We start from the raw sequence: 24,236 nt of genomic DNA, 5'->3' as shown, positions 1-24,236 counted from the left end.
CCAAGTCAGTCTGGCTTTGTGTTTAAAACTTCTGAGATGGATTATACTGTGTGCCATCAGAAAGTAATCCAGAAAGAATTAAAGATATTAATGATATTGTTAGACCAGTCATTACCAAAGAGTTAAAAGTGACATAAAACAGGTGGGTTTGGTATTTAAAGATATCATAGCATGTGTTATCTCCCAGTGCAAAAGAGCCAAACTTTAAACTACTGAAATATCATGTGAAATTCAATAATGACTGGAAACAGAAATTTCACTGGTTGGAATAAAGTTCAAAGGGACAAGAAAATGTGCACTTCCAGTTCCACAGTCATCCCTATGATGAACACCCAAATCCAACCCAGACAGCACCATTCTCCAGCAGTTCGGGCAGGCAGTCAACAACCTGAATTGACCCACAAGCAGGAAACAATTTAAACTTCTTGGTGGACTTAGTCAAACTAACATTGCCACATTCCAGTGCAGAGAATGAAGGGACATTTTCAATTCTACGGAAAATTCAAGCTGACTCCCTTACAAACCTGTATCAAGTAATGACACATCATCTCTGAAGCAATGAGATCAACAACTGATGAGGACTGCCACATATAAGAATAGTACACAAGGCAGCAAATTACTGTGAATGGGCTGATGTGTTGCGATGATGTGCATATTTTAATACAGAAATTTATTCAATACATGTAGTTGTCATCTTTGCGAACAAGCATATACTCATAACAGCCAAAGTACAGACAGAGTTATCTAATCTGAACTCTGGCTATTGAAAATGATGATCTCTGTGCTGTTTCTACATCATGAATACAAAACGGAAACATCATGAACTGTGGCTATTGAAAATGATGATCTCTGTGCTGTTTCTACATCATGAATACAAAACGGAAAGATCATGAACAAGTGATATTCTTATCAGTCCAATGTCACATGAAAATACAAGGTATCAAAATAATCAAGTTCTTCTGCCATAAACAGAACGAGAAGAAATATGCTCATGTTATGCATATGTAATTTAATTATTTGTCTGTTAGTTTTAATTTTTTATTATTATTGAATTACATGCTACTGTAATGCAATATTGTTTTACTGGATTTGATATTGTCCAGAATAGAGTTGTCCAGAATAGAGTTCAGTTCTGTTAGTCCTGACTGATTTTTTTATTTTCAATGTAAGCAACTATAATAAAAACATTGTATCTAGCTGCTGACCTTGTTTCAAAATCAGTGACAGTTTTAGTAAACAACTTAAAGAAAAAAAGTATTATCCCTCTCAGAGTAAGAATCAGTAAGTTGAGTCAAGATTATACCTGGACTACGTGACATCAAATATGTGTAAATTGATAAACAAACTTCAATTTTTGTCTAGAATGATGAACTCTTGACCCCCATCTGGGAATCTGTTTTGCATTTTTGTTAGTCTTATAACTGATGTTATGATAAGAATTCTAACAGTTGTGCCTTAACACATGAGACATCAAGTTGTTTTACGTTGTGTCCAGTTTGGGCTGTGTTTTTATTTTCTTCAAATTATTGAATTTCAAGTGATTGTTTTCCCTGGAAATACAGAAGTGCTCTGATAATTCTTGGACAAAGACATTTACTAGAATTTATATGGAATTCAAAAAACTGGAATAATATTTTCTGTGATTTAACAAGAGACTGTTGACAGTGCAGTACAATGCTGATTATTAAGGACAACATCGCCTACCATTTTGGATTTTCATTGGGATTTTAACTGTGATTCACTTAGAACTTTTCACTGATAGGACTTGTGTTTTAATTCTTGGATTATTTTTGGATTTAATTCATAAAACTAATTTTCTTTTCTTCTCATTTTTCATGTTTTATTCTAGGGAAATAAATTATTTGTTAAATTTTACAAAGCTTGTTGTCTTCACTCTTTTCAGTTACTTATTTTAAGAGCATAGACTTGCAACACTCATCACTCCTAAAACATGTAAATGTGTACTCATATTTTTAAGATATAGGCATTTCCCCCTAAAACACAGAAAAGAAAATTATATTGACAATAACATACACTCGATGAGAAAGTTTAATATGTAACTGCAATTAAAAAAAACGCATGATCAAATTTGTAATACAGTTCTCTCTACAATCACTTCTGTCTTAAGCAGACACAACACCATAAAAGTAACATTGCTGGAGAAGACATTCTTAGCTACAAGCATTATAATATATTTACATGAATATCATTTTTTAAGAAAAATATATTACAGGCTCAAATCTTAGCATGGAAAGAGAAACAGAGTAGGTGGTGAGCACAGTCACTGAAATATATAATGCAGGTCACCAAGTCAAATCCAAAAGTGACTGAAATATACACTGAAGGTCAGAAAGCTACAAAGTTAAATCTAAAAGTGAATGTTATTATTTTAAATCAATTAGGAAACGTTGTCAAGTTATCTGTGAAAATAATAGACAGTAGGAGAGAACAAATATCAAATGAAAGGATTAAGGTGAGGAGCTCATGGTGTGGGTGAGCATTGTCTCCACATCATGAAATAGAATTTCAAAACCCAATTTAATTATCAGCCCAAAGTAAATGAAAAATACCATTTACCAAATCTTCAAATTTCTTTGAAAGAGCAAGACCTGTATGCAGAATTGCTGAAGACAGACAACTGTACACTACAACAACACAAGAATTCAAGGCAAGGCCAGACTGGAAGTGTAGCCCCCACCCCCCCACCCCATTCCACCCCTTGAAATCTCTGACAATGTCAAGTGCTCAGACAACTGGATATGGTTGGCAGGCTTGTCTACAATGGTGTGTCCTGGCACAATACACTTTACATTATTTCCTTGCATAGAAATATGAAGAAAAAAAACTGATAGTGATCAAAAATAGAGAAGCTTATATAGTTACATGTCTTACTTATAAATAAGCAAACTAATTAAACCAGATATTGACGTAATTCTAAAGAAAGATATTTTAGATACCAAGATCTTTTAGTGTTGTAGACTGTATAATTTATATCAAGAAAAGAAAATGGAAACAAGCACACTTTAATCAATCATTGAGAGGTGTTTCTCCCTATTGAAAAAAATAAAATCTGAAAATCTCTGATTGCATCCTTTTGACAACATCTATAATCAATTGCACTGATTCATGTAGAACATCCACTGAAGCCAAGTCTCTCTTAGAGACAGACTATTTAATTTTCTGAGGGGAAAAGAGATCAAAATTCTTTTTGAAAAACTTGACAACAACTGTCTTGCTCTCATTTACGGAAGAAAAAAACTCATTTTACTTGACAATTTTTTTTAATATCATGTAATGAACATTAAATAAATCATCCAGAGAGAAACTCTCATCCCCAGCACTCTCTCCCCATCCTGCCACCAAAATAATTAAATGGATGGTCACTTACATTATGCATGCAGTGGTCCCTATTGTACCACATAATATAACTTGATCAAAGTTGTGTATATTCTACCTTGTGAACACAGGCTTTGATGACAGCGTGTACCGCCACTACTCTTTAAGGACTCATTTCACATTTCAGTGTAAATTATGAGTTCTCATTCGTTTCTATATTTTAAATAGCAGGGGGTGTCATTTGGAATTTAACTGTCCATATCTCAGAAGATAACTTTTCCTTTAAAACAATAAAATAAATTAATGCTGTTCAACAGAAGCCGAAAGATGTGCTTCAAATGAAGTCAGTTTGTAAGTTGTTAAGATTTCCTTGAATAAAGTAAAAATGTAATATATGTATTCCATGACATATCAGTGATCTACTTCCCGCTAATCATGATGTAAAATGCTTGGGCTATACTGTTTAAACTAAACTGGGAATGTACTTTTTTATATAAAATTTTGGCAATAACTTAAAGCAGATGTATTGCATAGAAGCCAATTAACCTTTCGAAACACACATGCATTGAATCTTCTCAAATGAATATTTTATGTTGTCCAAATAGATAATTGACATAAAGATGATTTTTTCTTCTAATAGTATGTAAATATAAACCACTCTGACACCTCAGTCATTCACATGGGTAGTCTTCATGCACTGGCTCTTCAAACTTCCATCAGTTTATCCAGCCCCCTCTAAGGTCATGTTGCAAAAAATACACCTTTTGAGTCAAGGGGGTGATACACATTTATATCTCTACCGCAATGCTTCAACTTGGAGCGATCATGAAGGGAATTAAATGCAGAGAAACAAAACATCATGTGAGCTATATGATACCCTGGTAGCCACTTTGTTAATCCAGCTTCCAAGAGAAAAGAGAACTATGCTGTACATGTATTTATGTTGTTCATTCTATGGATTAAACTGCATTTATCTTATTTAATCTAGATGGCTGAATGAAATTTGGAATGTAAATGGAAAAAAAATGATCAGCTGTATATCTTGATGGACAGTTTGTTACAATAGGCTTTGCTCATGTGTTCCTTGATGGACAGTTTGTTACAATAGGCTTTGCTCATGTGTTCCTTGATGGACAGTTTGTTACAATAGGCTTTGTTCATGTGTACCTTGATGGACAGTTTGTTACAATAGGCTTTGTTCATGTGTACCTTGATGGACAGTTTGTTACAATAGGCTTTGCTCATGTGTTCCTTGATGGACAGTTTGTTACAATAGGCTTTGTTCATGTGTACCTTGATGGACAGTTTGTTACAATAGGCTTTGTTCATGTGTACCTTGATGGACAGTTTGTTACAATAGGCTTTGTTCATGTATACCTTGATGGACAGTTTGTTACAATAGGCTTTGTTCAGTTTCATCCAAGTGGGGAGGTCCAAAAGGTCCATCAGTATCACCTCATCCAGTTCCAGGTTCACCAGCTCCCCCTCTCCCTTCAAAGTGCTCAGGTTGATCTTGTCAGGGGACAGGTTTTTTGTGAATCTGGAGACAAATGGAAAGTACGTAAATATATCTATCAAATAAATGTAACAAAGAAGTTCTTAATGCAATGTTGACTCTCTCATGCCATACTTGTCAGCTGTATCACATATTGTTTGCTAGCACATTCTTGTAATTCCAATATCAATAAACAAAGGTTTGGCAGAACACTGTCATTATTTTTTTTCTCTCCAATTTAATGCTTTTTTGTTGCTTACTAAATCTCAATAGCTTCAAGAACCTATGCTGCCTGCATAATGAACACTTTCTACTTTATTTCCCACATGCCAGTCCCCAGGGGTCAGTAAGAAGAGGCCCATGGACAAATGCTGTCTGCATAATGAACACTTTCGACATTATTTCCCACATGCCAGTCCCCAGGGGTCAGTAAGAAGAGGCCCATGGGTAAATGCTGGATACATAAATGACCCTGCCTTTCACTTCTGGGAAACTATACACATGATTGTATGGTATGGATCTCATTGGTTTCCCAGTTATGACCCAGGGGCTGGGCCCCAAAGGGTATGGACAGATGGAGGGATACAAATCAAGGCAATATTGGTTTAAAGCAAAATTTGCTGTCTACTTATGCAATATTCCATAGACAAATCCAAGTAATGTAGCAAATGTGCACAATGGATAGAAATTTGGGGTCATTTGTAACCTCCTGAAATCTAACCTCTCAGTGAAGCAGGATTCACTATGATGAAGAAAAACAAAAAAGCAAAGCCTAACCAAAGGCAATGGCATCGCTAGGGGGGTGCGGACCGCACCGGGTGACACCATCTCAGAGGGGTGACACCAAAATGAAAAACTGCAAATTTTACAGAGCACACACTGCTCGGTCTAGTCGGATTTCATAAGCGGATAACCGATCATAGTTAAATACATGACTAGCAGGCACAGCAGTGGTGTCGCTAGGGGGATGCGGACTGCACCAGGTGACACCATCAGAGGGGGTGACACCAAAATGACATTACTAAGGATTCTGTATGGTCTGTTACAGAAGGAGGACCATGGGGGTGACACCATGAGCTACCGCATTGGGTGACACCAACCCGAGTGACGCCACTGACCTAAGGGACTGATGCTCAACTAGCCAGAAAGAATATCCAGCAATCCAAGATAAGTCCATGTCTTCCTTTTAACTACTGAGTACTGAAACCTTGTCCGATATTCGTGTGAACCACCACCATACCAAATTTCATAGCAACACTATTTCTATCTGAGGTCACATGTTCACATGATAATTGTAAGTGCAATACAAAATTCTTATCATGGCCTTTGACCTTGAAACTTATAGCACAGCTCAATGATCAACAAACATGTCTCAGACACTATCAGATAAAATTGCACACTAAGTTTTATTAAATACATCAGTAACATTTTGAAGTGGTATCAATCGTGATATTCTTCAGATAAACTGGGTTAAATGATAAAAACTAATTTATGCATGTGAATGGCATCAAGCCAATGCAGCTAAAAACTTAACCCATGGCCTTTGACCTTAAATACATGTCAGAATGCTATCAACTTATTGGAATGAAACTAATTAAAAGTCTGGTCAAATTCACCTGTATATATGTGTGTGCAAGTCATTATGTCCATAAGCTCAATGAAGGACACAAAAAAGGCAAGCAATGTCCTTTGATTTGACCCCAAGGTTAAGTAGGTCTGGTATACATAAATCCATCACAAAACAGACGTGCTCCATTTTCTTTCAGAACCAAATATTTCAAGCAGTGTTTTAATTAAAACTCATGTCAATGCCACCATTTATGTCACGAGAAATAGTGATGACAAGATTCTCAAGATGGCAATCGTACCATGTTGGATGTCAGATGAGCATCATGTTCATTTCCACTAGCTAAACAGTGCAGAGGACAAACTAGACATCATATGGAGTCTTTTAGCAAAAACACCATGACATAACCAGCATCTATTGTACTGTGGGAGAAACAATTCCTATGGTTGAAAAAAATAGTGGATGTTCATTAACAAAAACAATTCTGAGTGGTATAAGACTGCTGGAAACAAATTCCTTTCTCTTAAAATGGCAGTAGCTGCAGCTATCTGCCTCTTGCTGTCTTGAATTTAACCCACATTTTTTAAGTGCTAACAATACTTTTGCAGTGATATGCAAAAAGATGTACAATCCAATAAGTTGTTGAAAAAACTCTTGAAAAAACCAAAGCCAAACCTTGTCTGAAACATAAAGCAGTGAATAAATTAATCATAACAATAGGCAGGATCCTCAACTTAAGACCTTGACCCCCATCATACCATACATACATTTAATAAGTCCAAGAATAGGAAAGTGAAAAAAGTAGTTCCTCTCAAGGACTATGTTACAGATGGTACAGGATGAAATAAAAATATCTTGGAAAATTAACTAAAAATAGTTTCTCTCCAACAGGGTTTCATAAGACTGAGAATTCAATCTAGATATGTAGTAAAAAAAAATGATTACGCCACTCATTCAAATTTTTAGGTTTGCTGTAACCCTACCTACCAATATGTGTGAATGATTGTCAGTAGATGTTTGTGCTAGTTAGTAACACTGTGTATTAGTAAGCAAGGGTTTCAAAAATAGGGCTCTCAGGGACCCAAGTTTCTAGGTCAAATATGAGTAAAACTCTCAAAAAGAACACACTGTACCTCCCCATGATGTGCCTGATTTTCTTCCAGGATGCTCTCCCTTTACATATTCTAGACAGTCATGGGCAATCTGTACCATAGTTATATGCTTAACTTAGGTAACCAGGCAAAAAACCAATGTGATTAATTATTAGTTGATCCTTATCATTGCAATTATCTTTTATCTTTTCCAACATACTTCCAAGAAACTATGTTCTACTGTGTGTGTAGTACCAGCAACTGATCGGCAAATAAACAGTATCATATTTTGTTGTAATGATGTTTAAATTAAATTGGTGATGATGTGAATATAAATCATGAAAAAAATCAAAGCTTTCAAACAGTCTTGTTTGGACAATATTGTCAAATCATCAACATGCCATAATAGTAATAATGGAGTCAAGCTATCAGGTGAAGTGGGTGAATAAGTTGCCTAAAAAATGTAAACTTTCTTTCTTCTGATAATAAAGTGAAAACGACTTTGACTCATGATTTTGACAATTGTTTTTGAGATGCCTCCTCGACTTAGCCAGTTTAGTTCCAGGGTGTTGTTGCTTAAGGCAAAATGTAGGCATCAAGCCAATGAAATACATGTAGCTAGTGTTGATATCAATTGTGCTGACAAACTCTTGCACACTGACAGACATTTGTTTTTGATTGCTGATTGACCTTTAACCCTTTCCCAAGATAATAAGCAGACAACTGTCACTGCCCATTTCTGCAAGTTACGCTTTCATTATAAAACCATGCAAACTTGTGTTTAGAAACCTCAACAATAGTATGCAAATAGCAATTTGTGTTTTAAGAACAGAATCGGTGATCTGGATATTTTAACTATGGCATGTAGATTATTTCTTCATAATATCGTCTTGAAACCATAAGTGAACCTGTAAATTGTTATGGGGAAATATTGGCGGGCATCGCTGTATCTGGGAAGTACTACTTGACTAGAACATACATTTTTGTAAACCATTGGGCAAATATATTCATATAAAGCAAAGTTTGGATATTATGTTATTAACAACTAAGCTTTAAATGTAGGCCAGAAAGGTATGGGACAATGCTATGTTGTGGAATTCATGAAAAGTGCAGTAAGGCCAAAGTTGCTTTCTGACTTCACTCATTGCCATTTTTGTGAAAATACCCCAAAAAGCAGCAAAGCGTATACTATTTAACTAACGTCTAACATTACTACAAGTATGTAGACAGATAACAGGACCATAAATCTGCAATCCTATTAATGGATTGTTGTAATAAAGCTATAAAGTGAGTGGTTACATTACGAAAACCCTTCTTTCTATAAAAACAGATGCATTCATATGTTGTAAGTGTTGATTCAGTTGGAAAGAAGGGTTTAGTTCATATAATGACTTTTAAGGAGCCATGTCTGTAATTTTATGCATTTCAGTGTGTTGTTGATGAATAGTTACGGTAATGTTTTATCAGCAACAAAGAAATTAGGATGAACATTATGATCTGAAGACGTGTGCATTTGCTCTCATGTACATGGTACAGGGGTTGTTCCAACAAGTTTAGGAATCTTTCAAGTGCCATTATGGGGAACTTTTAGAATGTAAAAATAAAAAAATCTTGATTCAGGGTACAGGTAGTTGAGTAAGCATTTTTACTAACCTGCAATTACAAATAATGTAATCTAGTTTCTCAGTTAAAATTCATTACCATGTATAGCTTCTATTATTCTCTCTTAAAGTCATATGGCCAAAATACACTAGATATGAATATGATAATTTTATACATGTACCAAATGTGTTTATAATATACATGTACATACCACTCAGATATTCTACTTAAAAATAAAGTATTCCCTAAATCCAAGGTTATAATTCAAATAAGGGAACACACAAATATACACAGATATATATATATATATATATATATATATATATATATATATATATATATATATATATATATATATATATATATATATATATATATATATATTGCTTTGCTTCCACTACTCCCTGTTGAACTCTCACTTTTCCCTATTCTCTCTCAAATCCTAGTTTGACCCCTGATAACTGCTGTTTAAGTAAGTGTGAATTCTACAAGGCACAACAGTGTCAGCAGAAACTTTTTCAAGTAGTAGAGAAAATATGTTGACTCTCAAAAATGAGTCAGCAAAATATGTTTAAATTTTTGTAAGACGGACATGACGAAAATGAACCAACAAAAGGATGGAAAAAAAACCCCAAACCAAATGGTGAAAGTTCCATTTGATTGATGATATTTGACAATGAGTGTGGATCGGGCAGTTATGAAGGTGGCTGTGTTTATTCAGTCGAATAAGGCAATTACACTGAAATATTGTCACCCTATAAATTGGTATTTGAAGGGAATTTATTAGAGATAAAATATTCTTTTTTCCCTAATAAATAGTTTTAATTAAAAAAACTGCTGCTTACATGTATAGTGCTGACATGTTATTATTTTATGATAATATGTACAAAGTAAGTGGTTCACTATAAAAAATTTGAGTTGAATTGCCAGTGTCCTCTTTTTTATATTCTTTATGTAAAGAAATTTCAGTCCACATTGATAGCGTTTTTATTTGTTTTATTTTCCTCATAAATTCTATGTGTATGAATACAGTAGGAGAATAAAATATGAAAGTAAATTTTCACTGTGAAATTATAAATCTATTTTTTATATCGTATCTCTTGACAACCTACCCATTGTCACAAAAAAGTACCCTTGTGGTAAGTTACAAATGCTCTTACCCAGCCATGTGTAAGAAATATATGGCTCGAACACAGTGTCTGTCTGTCTATATGTATGTACATGTCTAAAATTTTGCTGCAACCCAAAACATTATAGAGATAATATGCACAAGGTGTGCTAGTACCTGTGGGTTTTTTCATAATTTTTTAAATTTCAAAACCAGAACTATAGCGTGGAAAGATATTGTGCAACTCATACTGTCAATAAATGACATATCTGAAGGACTGTTCATTAACACATTAACCCCTGGAGGTTTTTGCCCTTTTCATCTGAAATTTCAGTAGGAAACACATTTTTAAAGCTATTTCTGAATAAATCCTAAAACACCAACTTCCAGGTGATCTTCCAATAACATACTGCCTAGCTGTGTTAGAAACATCATTTTTCATTGGCTATTTGGCTTGCGCATGAGCAGAAAAGTAAAAGCTGGAGTTCTTTTATTTTTTGCTTAACGGACCCATTATTTTCGTATCGAGACCACTCTTTATTCCTAATGCACATCTTATCCTACTTTTTGCAAAGGTTCATCTGTCTGTTTGCAGTTCATACTGGTCTGCCTTAGATGTGAGACCAAAAAGTCTAAAATATGGACACAAAATCAGATTCCGACCACAGATGAATTTTGGGTAGAAAAAAAAACCAGGTCCAAAAAATGAGGTTTTTCTCATTGTATTTTGTAGTGCAATTAGAAATTCCAGATTTTTTGGTATCATCGTAGAGCTACATCTGTCTACCTTTCTATAATACCACCCACTTTAGTGTATCATACATGACCTTGACGCTACAGAGCTCGGCAGTATGCTACTACCTTCTGCCATGTAAACTCATCACCAGGGGTTAATGTAAATCAATTCTGTGAATTATTTGGGTATATGAAGATTTACAATGGATTCTGGCACAAATATGGTGGTAAGTTTACAGCATTTCAGTAGGTGGTATGACCAAGAATATAGAAATTAGAAGGTAAACACTGTCATCTCCTTCCAATGTGTGCAATGTCTAATACTGAAAAAAAATTGCAAAAGGTAGAATAAAAATAAGGACATCATCTTAGCATTATGGTTCACTTAGGTTTGAAAGTCATGTGAAGGTGACAATATTAGGGACCACATTGTGGCAATTAGAAATTATTCATCAATGAATGAAACAAGTGCTGTAAATTAGCAAAAATAACATGCATCCAAGTAGAACTCACAGTTATGTATACCACACCCCACACCCCCACCCCACCCTGTTTTTCTATTAGAAGTGTATAACATACAGGTTTTTATAAAGAATAATAAACAACCAAAATCTGTGTTGGCATTTTTTTCTCATTATAAACATAGTACAAAATAATATCATATGGTGCATAATTTCTTTACACCAGTGAACCACAGCAGAATCATTTAAGAAAAACTGGGTCAATTCACAATTAGTTCTTTTGTCTTTAATTGTCTCAAACATTCCACATTCACACCTCTTTGTTAAATGCAGGACCAAAGAAGTGGGTATACATTACAAGTAATTCAGAATCAATTAAAGAGGTACATATCCATTACAGGAATTCAGAATCAATCAAAGAGGTACATATCCATTACTGGTAATTTAGAATCAATCAAAGAGGTGCATATCCATTACTGGTAATTCAGAATCAATCAAAGAGGTGCATATCCATTACTGGTAATTCAGAATCAATCAAAGAGGTGCATATCCATTACTGGTAATTTACAATCAATCAAAGAGGTGCATATCCATTACTGGTAATTCAGAATCAATCAAAGAGGTGCATATCCATTGCTGGTAATTCAGAATCAATCAAAGAGGTGCATATCCATTCAATCAAAGAGGTGCATATCCATTACTGGTAATTCAGAATCAATCAAAGAGGTGCATATCCATTACTGGTAATTCAGAATCAATCAAAGAGGTGCATATCCATTACTGGTAATTCAGAATCAATCAAAGAGGCGCATATCCATTACTGGTAATTTAGAATCAATCAAAGAGGTGCATATCCATTACTGGTAATTTAGAATCAATCCAAGAGGTGTGTATCCATTACTGGTAATTCAGAATCAATCAAAGAGGTGCGTATCCATTACTGGTAATTCAGAATCAATCCTAGAGGTATGTATCCATTACTGGTAATTCAGAATCAATCAAAGAGGTGCATATCCATTACTGGTAATTTAGAATCAATCAGATAGTCACCTACGAATAAATAATCACCAAATGGCATAATCTAAACACCTTCCAATGTTATGTTAAAATTTGAAAATGGGTACTGGCAGCTTGGGCAAGAATAACACCAGTTACTATTCACAATACATTCCGCAAATGTGAAATTCTTCTGGAAGTATGTTGATATAGCTCTGAATCTATGATAGTGAATCAAATGCAGCCCTCAAATGTCAATGAAGCGTGTCCAGCCTTGGTTATGGATGTTTTTCAAGACAGTTAATATAATGAAAGTTTTGATGGTTTCGAAAATTTAGACACTGAGGAAGATGCTGCTAGTTATGACTCAAGTGATGCAATATAAACTTACTTTTCTGACTGCAGCATGTACTATTTATTTTATGACAATGCATAAGATGGATTTACTTAAAACTGCTGTATCAAATGTATTAACTTTTATTTAGTAGCTTAACAACATTTCTGCTCTTCATAAATTAGTAAGTTATTAAATTAAAGATGATGATTTTATTATGCAAATCTTGTCTTTTTGTTATTATATTGTCTTTAAACTTTGAAAAATGTAGCTGAAATGTAAAACATAACTATATAATCAACATTAGACTCATTTACTATTTTGAATTTGTTTTAATGTTTGAAATAGGAAATGAGTCTTTTAAAATATTACTACAAAGTGGTAATACAAGGAAAAATTCAAAATATAACATATGGACATTATATACACTGCAAAGGCGGTGGTAGAGAAAAACGTGGATAATCAATGTGTTACATTCGCTAATTTACTGGAAATTTGTTCATTTTCATTATATCCTTGAAGCTTTTCATTTTTAAAATTGGTAGGAGGTACAAGCTGGGTGTAGGACCAAATCCCCCCAGACGAAACCTCCCTAGGACAAAATCCCCTCCAGCAAAATGAAAGATAGGACATAATCCCTACCCCTAGTCTAAATTAGTATACTTTTTGATCATCACAAATGTATTAGCCTATTTTGAAACTGGATAATGGAACAATATACTTCATATTTAATTTAATTACATATTTTCATGTTTATCCAATAAAATTATGATTAGCTTTTAAGTACTTGATAAAATATAATAATGATCAAATACAATAAACTCAGTCCTAATGAAAGCACATATCTGGATCACAACGATCATTAGAGTTGTATTCTCCTTGCCTGTTTAAGATCTAATGTCTGATCTGCACACACTAGTCTTTTATCTACTAAAGTGAAGCTGACACAAAACTTCCAATCGGGCAAGCCAATATGCAAAGATGTATATTTCTCATGGTTTAAAAGTTTAACAAGGGTTAAACTTAGACTTGGGGAAAGGGATTATGTCGCACTTGACTATTAAGCAACGGATGGTGTGTGGTCAAAGATAAAGTAAAGATGGACACACTTGACTATTAAGCAATGGGTGGTTCATGGTCAAAGATAAAGTAAAAACTGAAGTGATGGGACAGTCAGAAGAGTAATGTGATGTCATGTTTTATTTTTAACGTAGCTTTAACAATTTTTCAGTCATATCGCTACGATGTCTGCAATGTGGCAGTTTATAGTGATGTCTAGCACTGGGGCATCATGCCGCAGACATTTAGCACGATGTCCCACCCAGTCACATTATCCTGACACCAGGCCGACCAGTCCTAACACTAACCTCTCAATGCTGAACGCCAAGCAAGGCAGCTGTTAGTACCATTTTTTAAGTCTCTGGTATGACTCGGCCAGGGATCGAACCCACAACCTCCCGCATCTGAGGAGGACACTCTAGCCACTAGGCCACCGGAGCGGTGCAGAAGAGTAATGATAGGAAAGGCTGAAATAAGTAAAAGAGCGTCAGTGTATGTTTTCATTCCTTCATACTCTGACCAATCCGGCTACTGTAGCGGCGCTCAGATAAGAAACCTCAACCAGCATAGCCCTGAGAATCACTAGGTCTTACTTGTAGCTGACTAGTTCATTAGAATGTGATTTTGGAAAGCTCCTGCTTGTGAAACACCAAGTCAGGAGCTTCTGCAATTATTAATAGTACATGTAGTTTGTTCCATGTCCCTACTGTACATGGGAAGAAGCTGAACTTTAAACAATTTGACGATGCTGACTTTAAATTGAACTTTCTATTGTGGTTTACTCTAGTCTGGCTATATGCCAGGGTCAGGTATTTGTCCGCTGGTATGTCCACTAGGTTGTTCACAATCTTGTACCATATGGTCAGCTGGGCCTTGGTTCACCTGGATTTGAGTGATTCCCACTGGAGATGGTTCAACACTGCACTGACACTACCAGTGTTACTATGTTTATTTGTGGTAAATCTAACAGCTTTCCTCTAAAACCATCCCTATCTTATTTATTATATCTTTATTATGTGGGTTCCACAGTCGAGTAATACTCAAGACCTGGTCGAACCAGAGTGAAATATGCCACACGATTTACTTCTTCATTGTTGATTTGGAGGTTGCAGTGCAGGAAACCATGGTTACTGTTCCCTTTTTTTACTATCTTGTCTATGTGCCTTTTCCAAAAAAGGTCTCTGGACAATTCAACCCCGAGATATTTTGTTGCCTACTCAGTGGTTAACTTGTGCCCCTTAAGAGTATATTCAGACAAGATTGGTGATTTTTTCCTGTAAACTCTTAGGATGCTGCATTTTTCTGGGTAGAACGACATACCCAAAGTTCTGTCCTAGAGGGCCAGTTGGTTCAAGTCTTCTTGAAGGATCTCACAGTCCTTGGAGGCATTTATTTCCCAGTAGACTAGTCAGTCATCTGCATAATGTCTAGTGTTCGATTTGACACTTGCAGATAGATCATTGATGAACACCAGGAAGAGGATGGGACCCAAAACACTCCCTGGAGGTACCCCATTAACAACCGTTGCTGGGTCTGATGTTGCTCCATCTACTTTAACTCTCTGCGATCTGTCTCTCAGGAAATCTCTGATCCATTTTTGGGTATTACCCCTGATGCCCTAGTGGTCCAACTTAGTATTTCATGGGGGACACGACTGAAAGCCTTACTAAGTAAGTCAAGGATAACAAGGTCTTACTGCTTCCCTCTGTCTAAGGTTAACCACTAGGGTTATGAGCTGTGTTTCACAGCTTCGTCTGGCACAGAAACCATGCCGGCAGTCTGTGAGAATGTTGAAGTTACTATTTAAGAGGTCTTTTTTTTATACAAAGGATTAAATGATGGTTAGTGGTACTTATCTCGCTATATGATTGTTCAAGTGTAGTGTTATTTAATGTGCACTTTGTTTGCAAACTACATGTATCCTGAGCTCTCATGTTTACAAAGGATTAAGTCAAGGTCAGTGGTGTTGATCTGGGTTTTATTGCGATGCAGTCGTTCACAGCAGTGTAAAAATGCATATTTTGTCAAGACATCATGGTCACGAGTAGCGTTCTCCTGGTGGTCACTCATAACAGAGTGTTTATATAATAAAATCGATCAGTGCATTACAACTGTGGTCAGAAATGACAGGTGGTCGCTCACAGCACAGGTCACTCATAACAGTTTTTACTGTAACATACTTTGCATGAGTCACAGCACACACAAGGCATTGTCCATTTACAGGCTTTGTTGCAGACCACACAAGAAAACTTGATGGTTCTTGGGCCTGGATTTGGCTCTGGTGCACATGATTCAGCTAACAAAAGGCTACATAGAGGAGAACGAGTTTATTCCTACAGACTGGTCCTTTTACCTTCTACGCTGCTACTTTTAGAGTGGTAATGAGGTGGGTGGGGAGTGATAATTTTGGACAATCTCCAATACACAATCAGTACTGGTTGTGTACTATTATTGCCATCTGCTTGGAACGTCAGGGTAAATATTTTGTGTATGATGTGGGTAAGGGTGATAAAAGATAAGCTAATGGGGTGTTACATGTTTTAACGTATGATATCTATCAAATCCAAAAAAGGAAAAGAAAGCGGATGTTTTCCATTTAGGGTTGCATTGTGGGATTTGCTGTGAGTAACCAGCGTTGATTAACAGCGAATACCTTCAATTTAAAATACTGTACCCGTAGGTTTAAATTAATCTGTGCAACAGCGTCAAAACGGGTTGTCAAACGTTGGACCTCTAGCTGCGAGGTCGACTGACCTTGCAAAGAGCTACACACTACACCGCATGTTCAGGCAAAAGGAGGTAGCAATCCACCCCACCCACAGTCAATCGCGCATTATTTCAACTTGTAAGAAAACTGATGCAAACATAAATGCCAATCTATTACGACAAACTTTGAAAGCTAAAATGTAATTTCAAACAACACAAATAATATTTTATTGTAATCGTGGCTAGGGCCTTCATGTTTTACATGATACTTCTAAGTTCCACGCTTTAAATGGAACGTATGATCGTATCCAAGTGAATACGACACAATGACAGTTCCGTTATCGTTACAAGTAGTCTATACCTCACATGACTTCGCATAAGATTTCAACCCGTTTCGCGTAAAATAGCTCATTAGCACTTACTTTGATAGATGTTTTAATATCTGATTCTTCAGTATTGAAGCCATGCTGACTTTCAGTTTTTTCTTTCAAGTCAAGACATCACCCGTCTCATATCGTCATCTCCATCTTCCTTAAGTCCCTTACATCACTGACAGGTCTGGTTAAATTTCTTGTCATAAATAATCATGTTTAAATGATTCAGCACTTCTAACAATTAATGTAGTTTTAAGTTCTATTCTTTTTCTTTCTTTTTTTATATTTAAGTTGTCTATTACTGAGACACAAAGAGATCCGTAAAAAAAAAATTAAACTTTTATTTGATTTACGCGTCTGGAAATGTTATTCTCGTACCATACTCTCGCGTAATTCTCCGGTTGAACTGTTTTCGGAATATTGCTCGGACATTTCCGTCTTATCCCGAAATCACTTCGGAACAAATGTAGGAATACAAATCAATGCAGTGGCGTCGCTAGTGGGGTGCGGGCCGCACCAGGTGACACCATCTCAGAGGGGTGACACCAAAATGAAAAATTGCAAATTTTACAGAGCACACACTGCTAGGTCTAGTCGAATTTCATAAGCGGATAACCGATCATAGTTAAATACATGACTAGCAGGTACACTGGAATGTATTTGGTGATACGTACTTGCTCGAGTACATTACAAATGTTACAACAACAAAGTGTGAAATTGTTTTGATTGTGACTTTAACTCCTTCCACCCCATATCGTTCCATGTGAACAAAACTAGTTCAGAATAAAGTGCTAAAACCATAGCATGGTTCCCGGCCTCTTTGTCAGTAAAAGAGGGGACCTGAGTATCCAATGCCAGGAATTACATACGAGGTGTCTCAGCTTAACAGAAAAGCCGAGGATACTCCGATTGGATTAAAGAAACGAATTTATGGTACCACGGTACCAATTGTTTTTCCATATACCTCAATGCTAATGTTTTGTGAAATAAATATACTTTTTATCCTACCTCAGCATGCATAGCACACGCTGTCATAGAGAACAATGCTAGATTGTCAATTTGACAAGGACAAAACCAGGTACTCGTTGCATTTAAGAGAGATAACGGCTGGAACTAGACAGGGGTAAGAGTTACCTAGTCACAACAGACACAGTTTCAGCCATGTTTACCACATTTAAAAAAAAATCATAAAAAATACAAAATATGATCTAGATATGAATGCCAAGAGGCACAACTTTTTTAAGCCTAACAGAAAGTACAACTCTTACATAATGCACCAATCACAGCTAGTGTTATTCTTTATTTCTGAATGCAATGTTCCTACACCTTAAGCTCCGCCCACCTGGACATGCGCAATTGGTACCGAAAGACCTTATAGGACTAATTCAGTTCAAATTCCTATGCAAACACCATATTAAAAATGTAATAATTGAAAAAATTTGAGAGCCCATGATCAAACCTATATTTATCATTGTAGATGCATCCTGGATGACAGCTTCCATGCAGAGCAAACCATGTGAGCCTCATTATTTTCTGGATCAATATGTGTTTGAAATTCCGTACCAAACAGTCAGGTGCTAATGTTCAGTAATGATTGTTCCAAACTTAACGCTGTTACAAGACTAACATTCCAGAAATAAAACAGTATCTCTGTCTTTTCCAGTTCCAAACAGGATAAGCCATCAAAAGATTCATTTTACAAAAAATGCATCTTTCATTATCAACCCAATTATGGCAAGCCAAACCCATATATACCATATTTTATCTTCACCCACACAAATAGTATCGTGAGTCATATATATATATATATATATATATATATATATATATATATATATATATATATATATATATAGAGAGAGAGAGAGAGAGAGAGAGAGAGAGAGAGAGAGAGAGATACAAAAACGCTTCCTGAGAATCATAACTTTCTATGCCCCAACCAAGACATGCCCAGCTCAAAACCAAGGAATAGATCTATACCGACTTGAACTCTATCCTCACGTCTGTTTTGGCCAATAACAAGCTGTTCTTGCTGGGTGATTTCAACGTCAGGGTTGGCATGGACCAAGCTCAATGGATTGGTGTTATCAGGAAACATGGGGTTGTCAAAAAGAATAACAAAAGTCTGCTTCTCCTGAGCAAATGTGCTGAACACAGCCTTGTGATCTCTTTTACCATATTTAGACAAGCGAAGCACAAGACAACGTGGATGCACCCAAGGTCTAATCATTAACACGTCATAGACTATGTCATCACTAAGAAACGAGGCATCAGAGATGTGCGCATCACTAGAACCATGCGCGGAGTAGAGTGCTGAACTGATCATCGACTTGTCAGAACCAAGCTTAAGCTGCACATCATCCCTCACCACCACAAGAGATCCCAAAAGGTGAGGCCTGTCCTCAACACATGCAACTTACAGAACCCAGAGCACAAGCTGAAGTTCCAAATTCAAGCGCAACAACAAGCTGTCTGCCGAAATAATACTGACTGCCCCCCCCCCAATGAACCCAGTTCAAAGAGATGGTGACGGAAACAGTTAAGTCAATAAAGGCGTCAGAGATGACTACATAATCTATGGAGGAGTTTATCTGCTCTCCATTGCATGGATGATTCTTGCCAGTACCATCCTGAATAGACATGTCGCAACAATCTCAAAGTCACGTCTACCTGAATCATAGTGTGGAATTCCATCCAGGCTGTAGCACAACCGACATGATCTTCATTGTGAGGCAAAAACAGTAGAAATGGATGGAAGAGCACATGGATCTCTATGGAGTGTTCATCGATCTCACCAAGGCTTTTGACTCTGTAAAAGGAGGAGCTACGTGGTTAGTCCTTGGAAAACATGTCTGCCTCACAAAGTTCACCACCCTTATCCAGTTGTTCCATGGTGACATGAGAGGAGAGTTCCTGGACAATGGGGAGTACTCAGATCACTTTGGCGCCAAGACCGGAGTGAAGCAGGACTGTGTGTTCGCACCTGTGCTGTTCAGCATCTTCTCACCTAAGTCAAACTCCATGCAGTGAATGACATAGACATTGGAGTCTACATCAAGTATCGCCTTGATGGATCCATGTTTGACTTGCGCCGGCTGTTAGCAAGAACAAAGACACTGGAGAGACTACTCCTCGAAGTTATGTTTGCAGATGGTTGTGCACTGATGGAACACAAGGAAAACCACATACAGAGCACTGTGAATAAGTTCTCTGAGACATCCAGGCTGTTTGGTCTCACAATACACCTGGATAAAACGGATGTACTCCTTCAGCTACATTCTTACACAAACCCACCACAATCCACCGTCGATATCGAGAGGGTAGACATTTGAAGAATGTGAAGCATGCCTGGGAAGCACTATGTCTTCAGATGGGTCGCTGGACAATGAAATTACAGCCAGGATCCGGAAAGCAAGTCAAGCCCTAGGAAGACTTCGTGTCAGAGTCCTGCAGAAAAAGACATTCAGATGCCAACCAAGTTCAAGGTCTATAAAGCTGTCGTCCCCACCTCACCTCTCTATGGCTGTGAAACTTGGACTTTATATTGCAGACATGTGAAGCAGCTGGAGCCATTCCACAGCCGCCCACAACGGTCGATCTTGCACATCCAATGGTAAGACAGGGTGTCCATCTTAGAAGTCATCAAAAGGGCAATTTGGTTCTTGCATTGAGGCACTGCTGCTGAAAGCCCAGCGCAGATGGTCTAGCCACGCTAATCGTATGGAGAAGACCAGAATACTGAGACGCTCTTCTGTTGTGAGCTCAAGCAAGGAAAGCAGACAAGAGGGTGCCACAGGAAAAGATACAAAGACGACTTTAAGTGTAACCTGAAATCGGTCGAAATCCAACAAACGAGGTCGAAGTCTCGGGCAAGGACCGCTCCACATGGCGCACGCTTATCACAAAGGCTGTTGAAGCAGTGAATGTTGGACGCAGCGAACTACTCACAGCCATGAGAGTAAAACCGCACATCTCAGCATCCTAGAAATTCGCGTCTTCAGACTTCCCATGCCCAACCTGTAACATCCTTTGTTCTTCCAGCTTTGGACTCAAGGAGACATATGCGTAGTCACCGTGGGTAACACAACCAGCGCCATCATCAGACACAATAGGCCTTCGAAGATACAAAACTTGATAACGGCACAAATTCTAAACGGTTTCCAAGCGTCTCATGCTAAACAAGCTCTTCGTCAGGAAAGAAAACGATTACAAAACAATCACTTAACACAAATTCTACTACACAGTTTCTGGAATCGTATATGTTAGAAACACTAGGGGAAATTTACAACAAGAGATATAACAATACAAAGTTGTGCATGAATAATAGACGAGCGGTCTCTTTTATCTATCACATGCCGAACCAGGTAGCATGTTTTGACATAGTGATAAGTTAAGAACAAAGCACGAGACAAAGTGTGGTGAGAGATCGATGCCTGAAAGTAAATCCCGGAAGAATTATGCAGAGAAGTTTTCAAGGAAAGATGTTAAAATTTTTGCGTGTCGGGATAGTTGACAATAATAATAATAATAATAATAATTGTTATGTATATTTGATTTAATTTATATGTGATTTAATTTAATTGTTTGTTAGTTTAAAATTTTCATTCCATTACATGTTATAGTAATGCAATTTTGTTTGCTGAAATTTGACATTTTCCAGAAATTAGTTTGACCCGACTGTTGTTTTTGTTTTGTAAACACGTAAATAATAGAACTTTGTATCAAATGCTGACCTAGTTCCTGACCTTGATTTAAAATTAGTAACAGATGAAGTAAACAACTTCTTTTTATTTTCCTAGTGTGGATTTATAGGGTGGAATCGAGGCTGTACTGGATGTACGTGACTTGATACATGTGAATAGCTTCTATTTCGAAATTCTGGTTTTACCGGAATTGCACAGTAATCAGATTAAATAATTTAGTTATTTGGGCGTTTAAACACTTAGACGTCAGAGTGGTGTTTTTTCTGTTGTGACCAGTTGGAGTTACATTTTAATTTTTAATCAAATTATTTGGATTATGAAAGATTAATACATTTCCCTGGATAATATTTAAGTGCTCATACAGAATTCTTGGACAAATATATTTATTTAAATTTTATTCGGAATTCAAACACCGGATTATTTTCTGTGGTTCAACAAAGAACTGTTGTCACTTCAGTGCTATAGTGACTACAGCATACGTCATCGCCTTCCATTATGGATTTCGTCGGGACTCGAACTTAGATTCATAGAACATGTTTTTACAAGGACTAATAATTTATAATTCTTTGATTATTCTTGGATTATTTTTCGATTTAATTCTTAAAACCGTAAATTCTTTTTCTACTATTACCTTGTTTTTCTATGGAAATAATTTATTTGATAAATTGTACAATGCTTTTTGTCCATACTCTTGACTTATTACTGTTTATGACGGCATAAACACGTAACAAACAAAGTGGGTTGCTCGTCCTTGGATATACAAATTTTGGCTAAATATTTCAGAAAACTTTGTTATTTTGAAATTAGAATTCCCCTAGTTTTTTTAATTTGTTAAATCCGAAGTATTATTTTACAATGTTGAAACTTTAGTGAAATCAGCAAGCTTTTTCTACAATGTCATCAAAAGTGGAAATTTTTCTTTCAAATCCTACCCAGGAACAATTAGACCTTTTGAAAAAAAGATGAATTAATTCAACATGCCAGAAAATATAATTTTTCTTATGTGAAAGATTCCTTAACAAAGCAAGAAATAAAAAATATTTTGGTCCAGTATTTGGGAGAAAAGAATGTATTGGATAAAAGTAATTTGGTTCTATCAGTAAGTCTGTATCAGACTCACATAAAGGTAAAGGAATTAGAATTAAAATACAAGATGGAATTGGAGTTAAGGAAGCTGGAACTTCAGAAAAAAGAAAAGGAGAAAGAAAGACGAATGCAGTAATAAGAAAAACAAACGCAGTTACAATTTTAGAGATAGAGAGATAGAGAGGAAAGAAAGAAAAAACAGATGCAAATGCCGTTAGTTAAGGAAGAGTGAGAGAAAGAGAGAAAGAGAGAGGGAATATCAATTTAGAATTGAGAAATTAGAGCTGGCAAAAGAAAGAAACTCCCCTACTGTTGATGTTGTAAGAAATATCAAGTTAGTACATCCTCTTCTGGAAAAAGAAGTAGATCAGTATTTTCTTCGTTTTGAAAGAATGGCTGAAAATTTGAAATGGCCAAGAGAGCACTGGACTGTGTTACTATAATGTGCACTCACTGGTAGAGTTCGTGATATTTACAATTCACTGTCACTAGAACAGAGCGCTGACTATGATGTAGTTAAGGACTATATCTTGATGGTTATGAGTTAGTACCATTCACTGTCAGTTCACCAAAGTGGTGACTTTGTTCTGGTTAAGGAATGCATCTAAAAGGTTATGACTTATCGGCAAAAATTCAGAAACCATAAACAAGAAGCTGGACAAACTCATGTCGAATTTGCTAAAGAAAAACTTGTTTGATAGATGGTGCTCGTGCTGCTGATGAATTTTCTTTAGCTCATAAAGTTCCTTCGTAAATAAGACTTCACCTCAACAGTCCTCTGGCAGAACAGTATTTCAGCCTAATACCAGCCCTTTTAAATATCAAAATGGCACACATTCTAAAAATCAAGCTTCTGATAAGCTTGATGAAAGATCCTTGTCTCTTCTTACCCGTACCCATTGTAAGAAGAAAGGTCACGTTATTTCTGATTGCTACAAATTGAAAAAATAGGCATCAGAATCAAGACAGACATATTCCAATGCTCTTATTTCTAAGAGGTCAGGGTCACGGTCGTGTAGTGAAAGCAATTCATTTGATGGGTCTATAATATCCGGTCTGATTTTATTATGGAGAATATGGTCCATTCATATTGACGTGTTCTACATCACTCTTGGGTGATTCGGCCAATCCTATCCCTATTAAAATTTTAAGGGACACAGGAGCTTCTCAGAGTCTTTTATTGTCAGGTCCTTGGCCTTTATCTTTGAAGTCTTCTTAAAGGAAATTATTATTATTCAGGGAGTAGAGTGTGGTTTAATTAATGTTCCACTCCGTTGTGTAAATTTGTCATCAGACTTAGTCTCAGACCCGTGACAGTCGGAACAGTGTCGGTTTTACCCGTTGATTGCATTCATTTATTACTAGGTAACGACCTAGCTGGAGACAAGGTTGTGGTTAATCCACTTGTAACTGACAAGCCTTGTTTGGATCAGAAAGTCGATCTAATTTAAAAATAATTCCCTGATTTATACCCAGCTTGTGCAGTTACTAGAGCTATGGCAAACAAAGCTCTTGATAACGATGTTGATAACAAAAGTATCCCTTTAGCTGACACATGTATTGGTCAAGCTTTTGATAGGTCA

The 24,236-nt window shown here is 36.4% G+C and overlaps 1 protein-coding gene across 2 annotated transcripts in view; it reads right to left on the bottom strand.

Annotated features, from left to right (window-relative positions):
* Nucleotides 1-17,233, bottom strand: part of LOC149792518 (bridge-like lipid transfer protein family member 3B) — a 129,813-nt gene extending 112,580 nt beyond the window's left edge. For both annotated transcript variants that reach the window (XM_089971139.1, XM_089971140.1), the window contains exons 1-2: nt 16,913-17,233; nt 4,714-4,876 (exon numbers count right to left, since the gene is read on the bottom strand). In XM_089971139.1, the coding sequence (XP_089827265.1) occupies nt 4,714-4,876; nt 16,913-16,956 (207 nt within the window). In that variant the 5' untranslated portion in view covers nt 16,957-17,233. The remainder of the gene's footprint in view (nt 1-4,713; nt 4,877-16,912) is intronic.
* Nucleotides 17,234-24,236: the final 7,003 nt, after the last annotated feature.

Source organism: Sinohyriopsis cumingii, chromosome 9, assembly GCF_028554795.1.
Source record: "Sinohyriopsis cumingii isolate HCF-2022 chromosome 9, ASM2855479v2, whole genome shotgun sequence".
Taxonomy (NCBI): Eukaryota; Metazoa; Mollusca; class Bivalvia; order Unionida; family Unionidae; genus Sinohyriopsis; species Sinohyriopsis cumingii.
This window is presented reverse-complemented; position numbering and strand designations above follow the sequence as displayed.